The sequence below is a fragment of the Trichechus manatus genome, unplaced genomic scaffold (assembly GCF_000243295.1).
Source record: "Trichechus manatus latirostris isolate Lorelei unplaced genomic scaffold, TriManLat1.0 scaffold00007, whole genome shotgun sequence".
Taxonomy (NCBI): Eukaryota; Metazoa; Chordata; class Mammalia; order Sirenia; family Trichechidae; genus Trichechus; species Trichechus manatus.
Window position 1 is genome coordinate 19,331,110 of NW_004443943.1, and position 14,467 is coordinate 19,345,576.

At 37.0% G+C, this 14,467-nt stretch overlaps 1 protein-coding gene across 5 annotated transcripts in view; it reads right to left on the reverse strand.

Annotated features, from left to right (window-relative positions):
• Window positions 1-14,467, reverse strand: part of IDE (insulin degrading enzyme) — a 138,218-nt gene that overhangs the window by 37,295 nt on the left and 86,456 nt on the right. For 4 of the 5 annotated variants that reach the window (XM_023740039.1, XM_023740034.1, XM_004369933.2 and 1 more), the window contains exons 10-12: window positions 14,167-14,247; window positions 12,465-12,568; window positions 2,615-2,717 (exon numbers count right to left, since the gene is read on the reverse strand). In XM_023740039.1, the coding sequence (XP_023595807.1) occupies window positions 2,615-2,717; window positions 12,465-12,568; window positions 14,167-14,247 (288 nt within the window). The other variant, XM_023740037.1, reaches the window with a different exon arrangement.

The window sequence follows — 14,467 nt, forward strand, 5'->3', positions numbered from 1 at the left end:
TATGGGCTATTTCCAAAAGCTAAGTGGGACGGACCACAGGTCACTGATAGCTGAATCCTAATTTACAAGACTTTTCATTATTTAAAGAAAAAAATACAGTCAACTGCCAATAATTCTGAGTTCAGTAATCGGGTCTCTAGCTGATGTGGCACAGTCTTGCAGATTGCAGTTCTATTTTTGTCCCTTTGTGTCTTTTGGCACTGGGATGGAGGGGATGTTGGCCATATTACAAGTAGCAGCTTAAGTCTCCAGAATGGCTAAATAGTATGAAATAGAAAACTCACTGCAAGAAATTTCACGGATGAACTCCCAAATAAATTTGTTTTTGAAAATTTCCATTCAGGGCAGGTTTGCCATGATAAGAGTTTGGTGAATGGAGGTTCTCTCTTGTTTTAGGAGTACTTCATACCCAGCACTAATTCATAGGAGATCAGCTTTCCTCACAGTTTAGAAAGATGGATATTCTCACACACTATGTAAGAGATCCCTGAAGTACCAGTGATGATCTTCTCTCTTATACTATTTCTTTTTTTCTGTATTGTCATTACGCAGGCACATTTAAGGAATGTCCATTACCGGAGTTTAACTAGTCTAGACAGAGCAAGGCTTTCTGGTCTATTCCCATGAGTAAAGGACTCAATCTTTTTTTTTTATTATTGTACTTTAGATAAAGGTTTACAGAACAGTTTCTCATTAAACAGTTAGTACACATATTGTTTTATGACAATGGTTAACAACCCCACAACATGTCAACACTGTCCCTTCTCAACCTTGGCTTCCCTATTACCAGCTTTCTTGTCCTCTCCTGCCTTCTAGTCCTTGTCCCTGGACTGTTGTGCCCCATTAGTCTCATTTTGTTTTATGGGCCTGTCTAATCTTTGGCTGAACGGGAACCTCGGGAGTGACTTCATTACTGAGCTAAAAGGGTGTCTGGGGGGGCTATACTCTTGGGGTTTCTCCAGTCTCTGTCAGGCCAGTAAGTCTGGTCTTTTTTTGTGAGTTAGAATTTTGTTCTACATTTTTCTCCAGCTCTGTCCGAGACTCTCTGTTGTGATCCCGGTCACAGCAGTCAGTGATGGTAGCTGGGCACCATCTAGTTGTACTGGACTCAGTCTGGTGGAGGCCATGGTAGTTGTGGTCTATTAGTCCTCTGGACTCATCTTTTCCTTGTATCTTGTTTTCTTCATTCTCTCTTGCTCCCGAAGGGGTGAGACCAGTGGAGTATCTTAGATGGCTGCTTACAGGCTTTTAAGACCCCAGATGCTACACACCAAGGTAGATTATAGAATATTTTCTTTATGAACTGTGTTATGCCAGTTGAGCTAGATGTTCCCTGAGACCATGGTGTCCCCACAGCCCTCTGCCCAGCAATTCAGCCCCTCAGGGAGTTTGGATATGTCTATGGAGCTTCCATGACTTTTCCTTGTACAAGTTGTGCTGGCTTCCCCAGTACTGTGTACTGTCTTACCCTTCACCAAAGTTACCACTTATTTGTCTGTTTAGTATTCCCTCCCCCCACCCCTCCCATCCCTTGTAACCAACAAAGATTGTTTCTTTTTGTGTGTAAACTTTTTCATGAGTTTTTACAGTAGAGGTCTCATACAATATTTGTCCTTTTGAGATTGACTTATTTCACTCAGCATAATGTCCTCCAGTTTCATCCATGTTATAAGATGCTTCACAGATTCATCACTGTTCTTTATTGCATAATACTCCATTGTGTGTATGTACCATAGTTTGTTTATCCATTCATCTGTTGATGGACATCTAGGTTGTTTTCATCTTTTTGCTACTGTGAACAATGCTGCAATAAACGTGGGTGTGCATATGTCTATTCATGTGACGGTTCTTACTTCTCTAGGATATATTAGGATATATTCCTAAGAGTGGGATTGCTGGATCGTATGGTATTTCTATTTCTAGCTTTCTAAGGAAGCACCATAGCATTTTCCAAAATGGTTATATCATGCTGCATTCCCATCAGCAATGCATTTCCCCGCAGCCTCTCCAACGTTTGTTATTTCCAGTTTTTTTGATTCATGCCAGTAATGCAAGGGTGAGATGGTATCTCATTGTGGTTTTAATTTGCATTTCTCGAATGGTTAGTGATCTCAAGCATTTCCTCACGTGTCTGTTGGCCACTTGAATGTCTTCTTTGGTGAAGTGTCTGTTCATTTCCTTTGCCCATTTTTTAATTGGATTGTCTTTTTGTTGTAGACGTGTTGGATTTCCTTGTAGATTTTAGAGATTAGACCTTTGTCTGATTTGTAATGTCCAAAAATTTCTTCCCAGTCTGTAGGTTCTCTTTTTACTCTTTTGGTGAAGTCTTTTGATGAGCATAAAGGACTCAATCTTAAAGCTACACAGCCAATGAGAACAACAACAACAAAAAAGACACACTCACACCCACCCACAAGAAGATGGCCAGAGTGACATTTCTTCATGCAAAAACGTAAGCTCCAGCTTTCCATCTCTTGCTCACTCCTCTCAGGATGGTACAGACATCCTAAGCCATCACTGTCCAGACTCTGGGCCTTCAGATGGTGGATCTAGGAGGTCATGTCTTTCTGCATCCCTCACACCTCAGGTTTATTCACCGATGGGTTAGTCCTACCTCAATGACTTCGTCTGGTATGGCTTCTTGTTTGTACTGGGTTCCATACCACTCTTCTGTGCGATCAGTTTTTCCTTCAAAAGATTTGGAAACTACTGCAACCCTAGAGACAGACGAAAAAACAAACAAAACAGAAAAAAACGGTAAACCCATGCTGTACATATAAATTTATAGCATCTGACTCACAGAAATGTAAATAATATCCAATAATGTGTTGGGTCTCTAAGACCTAGCAAATCCTCTAACGCTTAGCCAAACAATGTATGTATAGACAGGCAATGTATGCACAGAAGTTTCTGACTGTAGTACCTGCTATTCATTTGTTATAGCCTATCATTTTCAGTGTGAAAAAGTGCTTGCAGGAGAAATTCTTGTAGGTATGCTATTGACTAAAATGAAAAAGAAGAGTTAGGGAAAAAAATGGAGCAAGGTCAATTGAAAAACAATCCTTCAAAAAGCAAAACAAAGCACTTCTTCCTGGGAACAGCTAAGGCCCAGAGTTAACAGGAATGGCTATGAAAACCCATTGGCTTAGCCAGAGATCAAAAAAACCACAAACACCCCAAAGGAACATTTATTATTACTTGCTAAGTTTGTGCTATATAGTTTTTTCCTGCTAGAAACTAGCATTTAAATGTATGTACTATATATACATTGTTGTCCCTGCTGCTAAAGAAGGGGATAATACCAAGAAATCCCTCTCTGTCTTCCGGTTTATGAAAAGCTTTCTTTGATGGGATAAAAGAAAAGTCAGATGGAAAAAAAAAAAAGTTCAGGAAGGGAAGGTATAGGGAAAACGATGTCAAAAGGTAAATGAACAAAAGATTACAGGAGCAGAGAAGCAAAATAAGCTCTGTACCAGAGGAACTCTATAAACTGTCCCTGTGAAGGATTGTCAGGGACATCTCTGCCCCTGCTGCCTTTTAACTATCAAAGTTGGAATCATTACACACCCACCACAGACTCAACCCTAGGCTGGGACCAACCCTATTTTGAATCTTGTGGATTGAGCAGTTCTAGGCCAACAGGTTAGATGGCTTTGCATAAAGTCAGTTCTGTTACTAGTTCCACTTCTCCCTTATGTCCTAATTCAGATAACTAGGTCTATGTCTGTTCCTGCTTTTTCTCACTTGCCCTCCCTGAAGTTTGGTTCTAGCCTCTGAATGTCAGCCTCACAGCTCTAAGCCCAGTACTTGCAATCAAAACTCCCCTGCTGTTGAATACTTGTCCATTTCCAGAATCACAATCTCTATGTTCCAAATGTCTGCCCCTTGTTGGATCTCCACAACTTCACTGCCTGGTTGTCTGAATTATTACCATTCATTCTACAGAAAATACTTGAGCTGGGTGACTGGACTTGCTCTTATCATCTGCTTTTGGGTAGATATGCTAAGCAATCTGACTCACCTATCTCTCGGTATAACTGACTAATCTCCCAACTCCAGGTGTTCCTGATCTGGCCTACCTGCCACTGACCAATACCAGTTCTAGAAAACATGCTAAGTAAGAAGAAATATAGAAAGAAACATAGAGAGAAATCACACAGTTTAGCAGATGAAAGATTTTCGTTATTGCATCCAAAAGGAATACACGTTGGTAGTCTGAGAATTTCTTTTGAGGGGTATGTGTAGAGAGTGTATAAAATGGCCACATGGTGTTTCTTTCTTTCTTTTTTTTTTTAAAGAATTGAAATTTATATTCATTACATCTCTAGAAGAAAGAAGTCTCCATGAAGGGCATTATAAAGGAAAATATTGGTAAATCTGTATTAAAATGGAGAAATTAAGACTAAGCAAAATGAAAAAGTTTGGCAAAAAATTTGCTATGAAAATAATCAAAAAAGAGATACTTTATGAACTTATTTTAAAGGAATGAACTTAGACTCCTACATATAAATAGGCAAAGGACATAGGCAATCCACTAGAAAAGAAATGCAACTAGTATATAAGCATGGAAAAAGTTTTCAATATCCATTATCAAATATCAAAATGGAAATGCAATTGTTGATTTCTGTATTATCCACAAGTCGATTTCTTCCTCCTACTTAGTATATATATTCTACATATGTTCTTTTTTTAAAAAAATAATTTATTTTATCACATAGTATTTCTTAAGAACATTCTAGACATGACAGAGCCTACTAATATTCAGACCTAGGAACTGATTCCACTCTTGCTGATTTTTCAGAGAACGAATGAAGGTCAGGGAGACCTCTGAAAAATGCATCAGAAATGGAAGAACCTGGAAGAGAGATGGTATTTTCATCTTCCATGAGATGCTTGATTTTGGAGGAGTTCATTACATAGATGGTTTTTGTTGCCCTAAATGATAGCCCAGGCATCAGAATAATGGATGAGGGACTGAATACAATTTGTGAAGACTGAAGAATTCACTTGGAGTGGACCTGCCCTCTGAAACAAGGAAATTTTACACTCAGTTCTGAGAGAGAAAGTGAAAAAGCTCAGGGAAAGCTGCCAAGCCAAATGCTCTGGAGGACAACTGTATGACACAGAAAGCAGCACGCTGGAGGCTGTCCAGTGATGCTCAGGTTCAAAAGGGGGAGGAAATAGGGCTTGTCAGGTATAATCATCAGGGATTTAGATAGTTATCTACCAAAGTAAGGAGCCCTGGTGGTGCAGTAGTTAAGAGCTTGGATGCTAACCAAAAGGTCGGTGGTTCAAATCTACCAGCCACTCCTTGCAAACCCTATCGGGCAGTTCTACTCTGTCCTTTAGGGTCGTTATGAGCTGGAATCGACTCGACAGCAACAGGTTTGGTTTGGTTTTGGTATACCAAAGTAAAGTGTATAGGCAACATTTGAAATGTTACCATAACGAAGAAAATATGAAGTAGATGAAGATAATTCATCAAACTAGGCACATATCAAATATTACACTAACAAAAAGATATCTTTGCAGATGAAGAGTTAGTGTATCATTAAGGAATTCAAAGCTGAAATATACAACAAAAAAATATGTATTTAAAAAAATAAATAAATAAAGGTAGGGAAGGGGAATTAACAGTACAGAGGATACATGTGTCAAACCTATACAGGAATCAATGAACCAGAGCATATACATATAAGCACAGGGAAGAGAGCTTGAATTAGGAGAAAAGGAGAAAAAGACAAGTCACGACAATCAAAGTAAACTGTAGACAGCTTCAGTGCACTTAGCTGCAGTTAAGAAAAATGGGCACAGACAGCAGCATTTTAGACTACCTGACGGCAATCTAATTATGCAAAAAAATCATTCTGATGACAGTTTTCTCTTAAACACAGGGAGGCAACATTATTCTATATTTAATTCTGCCCACAACAAGCTGGCTTCTGATACGGTTCTAACATGATCCTCAGGAACATGAGAGAAAACAACCTTTTCTTTTCATAGTGAAACTGACAACAGTGAATAAAGGAAAACAGTGGGCTAGAATGCAGGCTGACTGCCGACGTCAAGTCAGCACATTTAGAAATGCTCAGAGGAAACTGACAGCTGTTAGATCTGGATGGGACCTGTTTAGAAATAATAGGTCTCCTGACTACAGATATTAAAAGGCAATATGGTTCCCAAAGAATGAAATCTTATGAGATTTTTACAAATGATCCCTTAGAAAAAGGGAGAAGACATCCAAAGAATGAGAAGCTTCACAGGTAAATGGTAATGAATTCAAGGGAACCAGTGGCAAGGGCATGGATCAGGCAATCAGGAACTTGAATTCTGGTCAAGACTCTGACTCACTTTCTTTGGGATCTGGCCAAAATCACAGTCAAGATCCTCTCTGGGCTTCAGTTTGATTACTTTTTAAATGGGGGTTCAAACTAGATGAACTCGTTCCTTCCATTAGCAGAATTCTACAATATCATATCAAATTAGATTTTTAGAAGATACATGCAGAAGAAGTAAGAAGGTGCAAAAAAAAAAAAAAAAATCTATTGATGAGACTCAAACATCAAACTTAAAGAATAGTGACAGGAAGGCTAAAGTGCTGAAGAAATTGAGGCTCATGAAAAATGCTAAAAACTATTTTTTAAAAGGGTTTCTTAAAGTGAAAAGGAAGCAAGAAAGGTTAAGCCAAAAACTTGGAGAATTCAGGGACTCCAGACTTCCAAAGCCTTGGAGGCTAGATGAACCCCTGAAACTACTGCCCTGAGATAATCTTTAAACCTTAAACCAAAAATATCCCCTGAAGTCTTCTTAAAACCGAACAATAAGACACATTCAAACACCCTGAAGGACTGAATAAGCAGGGCTGAAGGCTGGGGACCATGGCTGAGGGGGTCATCTGGGACAACTGGCATAACAAAGTTCATGAAGAAAATGTTCTACATCCAACTTAGGTGAGTAGCATCTGTGGCCTTAAAAGCTTGCAAGCAGTCATCTAAGATACATCTACTGGTCCCACCCCATCCAAAGCAAAGGAGAATGAAGAAAACCAAAGATACAAGGGGAAATATTAGTCCAAAGGACTAATAGGCCACAACTACCACAGCTTCCACCAGCCTGAGCCCAGAACAACTAGATGGTGCCCTGCTACTACCACCACCTCCTCTGACAGGGATCACAACAAGGTCCCACACAGAGCAGGAGAAAAATACAGAACAATATTGAAATCCCACCCCCTAAAAAAAAGACCAGACTTACTAGTCTGACAGAGACTGGAAGAACCCCTAAGACCACAGGTCCTGGACACCCTTTTCACTAAGAACTGAAGTCACTCTCGAAGTCCACCCTTCAGCCAAAAATTAGACAGGTCTATAAAACAAACAATAACACACATGAGGAACCTGTTTCTTATTCAGTCATATATATGAGTCCAAAACGGCAACATCTGCCCAAAAGCAATGACGAGAAGGCAGGAAGCGACAGGAAAAATGGATGGATGGAAACAGGGAATTGGGGTATGGAAGGAGAGTGTTGATACATTGCGGGGACCGGAACTAATGTCATAGAACAATTTGCATATAATTTTGTTGACTGAGAAACTAATTTGCCCTATAAAGTTTCACCTAAAGCACAAACAAAAAAACCCAAATAATAGTTTAGCTTAACTAGTAAAAAATGTCTGCCTTTAAGCATTGTACTCTTTCAAGATCTGTCTATATGGGATCTAACCGACAACAGCAACTCGAAAGATTAGACAGGAAACTCAGGGGGCAGTAAGCTTATTTTAATGGAGAAGGAACAACTCAAAAAAGGAGGGTGAGAACAGGTGCACAACTTGAAAAATGTAATCAATGTTACTGAATTGCACATGTAGAAACTGCTGATTTGGTGTTATGTTTTGCTGTGTATACTTTCAACATCAACAACAAAATTTAAAAAAATAATTCAAACAGTAAAAAAAAAACTTGGAGAATTCAGTCAACTTTTACTAAACCCTTACTAGCTTGAATTCTGGGAAAGACAAGTAAAACACAGTTCCAACCTGGATGGAACTCCTAAACCAATAAGACACATGACCCAAAGCAAAATGTGATAAATTTATGTTAATAGATGACAGGACTACTACTCTCTTATTTACATGGTCTCTACAAGAAACATGGGACTTTAAACTGTAAAAGTGGACCAAACAACAGAAAAAAGGAGTTGAAGCCCAAGACAAGTGGGTGAGTGAGCAACCAACTGATTCAAGTGAGCTCACATCTCTAAGCACAGATGAGTCACATTCTCTGATGCTTGGGCAACTAACCAATCACAACGAGATCACTGTCTATAACCTTCAAGAAATGATGGAGGACAGGAGAGGAGACAGAAGGTGGGAGATGGGCAAATTGCTCTGATTTTCAAAAAGGAAAAGGAGTGGAGCCTAAAAACCATAAACCAGTGGATTAGGTACTGACCCCTGACAAAATTCTACATCACCTGTCAGACTCTCAAACATTTAGACAAGAAGACAGTTATCACTAGGATCTGCATAGACTCACCAAGAACAACTCCCAAATGAACTGCTTTATGTATGACTTAAGGCATGTGGCAAAGACTCGATAGCTATATTTGTAGGTTAAGTATGGTAAAATAAGCACCAAGTGATATGGTCAAGGGAGAGAGGCAGTGATGATGATGGAGTCGTAACAGATAAACACCTTTAAACCTGTAAGTCAAATCTCAATATTCAAAAGAACTTTCTAGCAACTAGAACTGGCTATCTTGATACTTAATGAGTTCCCCATCCTTGGAGGAACTTAAGCTGAGGCAGGTAAACTACTTGTTGGGGATAGTACAAAAAAGATATATACCTGAGAGAGGTTAGACTAAATGACCTCTAAGATTCCTTTCATTCATTCTGAAGGATTTTCCTGTTTATGTCCCTACCTGGTCGCTATGTTAAACTTGTCTTAGCAGGTATCAAAGAAAGTAATCTTATCCCCAAGCAATCCCAGTCTGGCCTAACAGCTGGCACTATTATCCCAGGCTGCTCTGCACTATATCACTGATCTGCTGCTGCAGTTAACAATTATAACAGCCACAGAGACCAATCTTGTAGAGAAAAAATGGTTTTTCTTTAAAGGTGAAAGTAGAGAGAAGAAGAGGTACTTAACTATAATCGTAAAAGGTATTAAATTTAGAAACATACAATTTAAACAAAAGTGAAATGTATGTTCCTGCAAATTCACTCTTACAAAGTATTGCCTGGGTCAAATTACTGGCTCTAAGGCAGCAAGAACTATGTGAACATAATTTAAATCGTGATTTTTCTTGCAAAAAAAAAAAGCACATGCTTATTGTATGATATAATCTTAACAGCATTACCTTGTATTTGTACAGCACTTTTCAACTTTGCTAAATCATTCTGCATCAGATAGAAAGATAAATTACTACTATTTTTTTACAGATGGGCAAGATCCAAGGAATTAAATGACAGCCAGTGTTCATACATTATGTAAAGTTAACTGTACACATATCCCTTTGCAGGACTGTGAACATGGTTTACAATAATTATTCAATAAATACTGGTTGAAGAAATACAGTAAACTATCCAAGATCTCATGAACAGTAGGTGACAAAACCACACATAACTAGTCACTTGAAGGAAACTTAAAGACTGTCTACTGCGTTCTATTACTAAGTTTAAAACTCTTTATCCTCATGATGATAGGTTTTGTTTTCTAAAAGGTATATAATAAAAGTCAAGAGGAATTAAGCTATTTTTCAGACTATCTAGCTACAGTGAAGAAAATATAAATATTTAGACTGTCATACTGGTCCAAAATGAGTTAATGTGTATTGTGGGTATTTTTATACCATGTATTTTAATCATTGAAATAAATGCATATATAAAGTTTTTAATCTTGATGAAGTCCAATTTATCAATGTTTTTTATTTAAGGGTAACTGCTTTTTGTGTTCTTTCTAAGAAATCTTTGCTGTCTCAAGGGTTTGAAGATATTTTCCTATATTTTCTTCTAGAAGCTTTATAGTTTTGGCTTTTGATCTCTCTTAAATTGATTTTTTGTGTGTTGTGTGAAGCAAAGGTCAAGTTTCCTCTTTTACATATGGATAATGCAGCTGCTGGAACAGTACCACTTGTTGAGAAGACTTTCCTTTCTCCATTTAATTATGTTGGCACCTTTGTCAAAAAAAAAATCAATTGGCCATTTATGTGTGGGCCTATTTATGTACTCTTGTTCTGTTTCATTAATTTCTTTGTTCTGTTCCATTAATTTCTTTGTCTATCCTTATGCCAATACCACAGTGTCTTAATTACTGTAGTTTTATAGTACATCCTAAAATCTGGTAGCATAAATCCTCCAAGTTTTGTCTTTTTTCCAAGAGTGTTCTGGCTGATCTCTGCATATTTGTATAAATTTTGGAATCAGTCTACAATTTCTAGGAAAGAAGGAAGGCAGGGAGGGAGGAAGGAAAGGAGGGGAAAACAGAGGAAGGGATTTGGACCGTGATTGCACTAAGTCTGCGAATCAGATTAGAGAGAAGTGATATCTTAACAGTATTGAATCTTACAATATCTATGAACATAGTATATCTCTCCATTTATTTAGATCTTCTTGAATTTCCCTTGGCAGCGTTATGTGGTTTTCTGTGTGGAGGTCTTGCTTATCTTTTGTTAAATTCATTCTGTTTTTTATTGTGATTATAAATATTTCTTTTCACTGACTTTTCCCATTGTTCATTGTTAGTATATATGAATGCAATTGATTTTTTTATACTCACCTCATAACCTATGACTGTGATGAATTCACTTATTAGCAGTACTAGAACTTTTGGGGGTGGTAGGTTCCTTAGGATTTTCCATATATACAATTATGTCATCTATGCATCTATCACTTTAAACTATTTATACTATGTAAACTATATCTCAAGCCTCAGCTAGACTACTTCAGGCATGAACAATTTAAAATATTAGGTTACATAACTATTTAATCTTCAACTTTCTCTGTTGTTAGTTTACAGACTAGAAAAAGAAAGATTTCCTGGTTTTTCAATTCCTGAGTACTTAAATAAGTTATCTAGAGCTGAAAAGGGCTTTTGTTGTTAAAAGAAGAGTGATCAGCTCATCAATCGCTAATGAATTCACAGCTTTGAATAACTTCCTCTAGGCAATAAATATGGACTTAAAATACTGGCAAGAAACAGAGTGGAAGACATACTGAAACCTATTGTGACTGTTTTATCTATCAAACGGGTACATGAAATCAGAGATTTAATTTCTATATAATTTCAGCAAGTTATCATGTTGGAAACATGTAAATTTTGACCTTTAATGTATTTTTTTAAACTAGCTTTAGATGTCTGCATGTAAAAGATTTTTAACTAAATACTGAAGTATCTTATCACAATTTAACAATTCTAAAAGTTTGATATTTATTTGTATTTATCTAAAAACTTCATCATTAAATATTTAACTTAACCCTAGCATGTGGTCAGGTAAAATCTAGTGGCTAGTGGGCTCTGCTAAAAGAAATGCGGTCACTAGAGTCCACTAGCCACCTAAGAGTGACAATAGGTAGGCCAAGCCAACCTGAACATGAGAATACATTATTGTTCTCAACATAAACTGCATAAGACAAGTCATATATGGAATTATAGCCAATGAACTTTTATATGTCTGGGAAAAGTACAAACAACTGTAACTAAAAGACTGACAAAAAATGTTTTTTCTTCAAAAAGTTCTGCTAGACAGTTGATTTTATTTATGAAATGACTGCTCCATAAAACACATTTATTCAATTGCAAAGTTCCCGGTAGGATTTTGGAAATACATGCCTGACAGAAGTAAAAATTAAAAAAAAAAAAAAAAGCCATTCAAGTATATTCCTTCTAGCATTAACTTTAGAGGATATAGATGAAATTCAGTTTTAAGGGAGAAATAGCACAAGCTCCTTAAGGCTGTCCTTCCTCTAGCAAGAATACCTCTGTTACTGCACTAAGAGGTTCAGCTTTTGGTCTCCTGTTAACCACTAGTCAGTCAGAAGGATTCTTGGATTGTAGTCTTTAATCTCACTTAACGAAAAAAAAGGGTGCCTTCACTTGCTTAGAAGAGTGAGATAGGTGAGTTGATACTCTGGCCATTTAGGTTTAGATGAAGCCAGGATAAGATAATTTATTATTACATTTTATTCATGATAATGAAATTATTATTATTTTTTTAAGAGTCTTTATCTTTTAGAGATACTGCTTCAGGGTAATCTAGGGTGGGGAGGATGGGTATAGATGAAAAAAGACTGGTCATGTATTGATAATTGTTGAAGTTGGGTGCTGATTCATTAAACTCTCTACTTTTGGATCATGCTTGAGAGAGAGTTTAAAAACATTTTACTCACAATTACAAATTTTCATATTCTAATCATTAGTGAAAATTGAGTATGTAACAATAAAATCTGTAGGGTAACTCACCGAACATTTTCTGGTCTGAGCTTATCGAGAACCATCTCTATTAAATCAGGTCTAAATTCTTCCAGCAAATATTCAGCTGTGAGCACTTCTTCTAGGGGATAATACTTTTTAAAAGGAAAAAAAATAAATAAATTTTGCAAGACTACTAGAGAGTTTAATAATCTATTAAAGCAAACAGATCTTTTAACACATTAAATCCATTGTTTTCTTTCCCCATCTTCCTTTCAATGAAATTCTACCCCAATGGAAAAATGTCTATAGTCCTGAATCTTTTCTCTTTCCTACCCACAACTTTAAGCAGTTTCATATTGTAGAATGATTTTGGAGTTAATCTCCAAATACATCTACATTATAAAGAGAAAAATCACATTTCCTTCAGGAAAAAATATGAGTAATATTTCTGGCTAAAAACTGAGTACTTCTTAATGAAGAAAATTTGATGGTGGAATGCTGACATCTATAGGATTTTTAATATAAAGAATGTACATTTTTATGAACAGAATTTCCTCTACAATTTCTACAAAGGAAATCAGACAAGCATTTAGAAAACCGTTGTGGAGAAAAAGAGTTTATATTTTCAGCTAGAATGGAAAAATAACGTAGAAAATGGTTTTTAGTAAGAGCAACTGCCAATATACAGGAACAGACTGACCGATTCATTCATTCAATAAATATTTAATGAATATCCACTCTGTGCAAAGCACTGTCCTAGGTACCGTGACGACAACAGTAGATAAGACAGATGAAGTCCCCGTTCTCCAAGGGGTTTACATTCTAATTGGGAGGGAAGCAGACAATAAACAACAAATACTGCAATTTTAGTTAGTGATAGGCACTATAAACAAAGTGAAAAAGAAGCATGGGATTATTTTAGATAGGGAGGTTAGGGAAGGCCTCTCTGAGAACGAGACATCTGAGCGGAAACCCAAACGATAAGAAAAACCTGGCCATGCAAAGATCAGGGGGAAGGGTGCTCCAGATAGAGAACACTGCAAATGTAAAGGCCCTAACAGGGAGGAATAAACTCAAAGCTGGAAGATTAGACAAAGAGCAGTACAGCTGGAGTGGAATAGGAGAGGGAAAGGTGGCCTGGGGAGTAGTATGAAATGCAGTTAAAGAGATAAGCTGGAGCCAGATCACCCTGTAGGCAATAAAATTTTGGATTTTATTTCAACTCTGATGGAAAAGCATTGGAGGATTTTAAGAAGAGGAATGAAACAATCTGATTTTGGTTCTCAAAAGATCACTGAAGCTGAAAAAAATAAACTGTAGTGGCAGACAAGCAGGAAAACAGGCAGACAAGCAGGAAAACAGGGGTCTCAGTAAGAGGCTATTATGGCAGTCCATGCAAAAAGCAGTGGTAGCTTGGACTAGGGTAGTAGCAATGGAGATGGAGACAAGTAGATGATCTATAGCTTTCACACAGGTAGCACCTGATATCATTGTAGAATTGAAAGATATTAAAAGTCAATAAGCAAAATGCCTATTTAACAAAAAAACTTACAGATGATCATTTTTAGGATGATGAAAATTAAGATTTTAAACATGTCTTGACATCAAAGTTTGCCCAGTTGCTACAGAGTCTAAGGTTTTATGCTGCAGCTTCAATTTTTATCATTTATGTGGTACTGAAAGGAATACACGCAGGACAACTGAAATACTCTACACACCAGTGTACACAGTAAAATAACAACAAACTTACATGCAATATTCCTGCAATCTTAGATGTATAGCCCCGTGGTCTTTCTTTATCTTTAAATCTAAAACCAACAGCATTCAAGTCCTAAAATATAAAGTCAATCCAATTAGACATAAATCCAATATTCAGAAATACTTCTTTTAGTATTTGATTCGCACTATGGACTTTCTACTCCATATTTAACTTATCACATGTTCTGAAAAAAATGTCTAAGCTTGATTTAGAAATGTATAGAACACAGAATGAAAATTTCTTAGTGTATAAACCTCAACCCACCAACCTAGGCTTAAAATCAAAAGCAAAG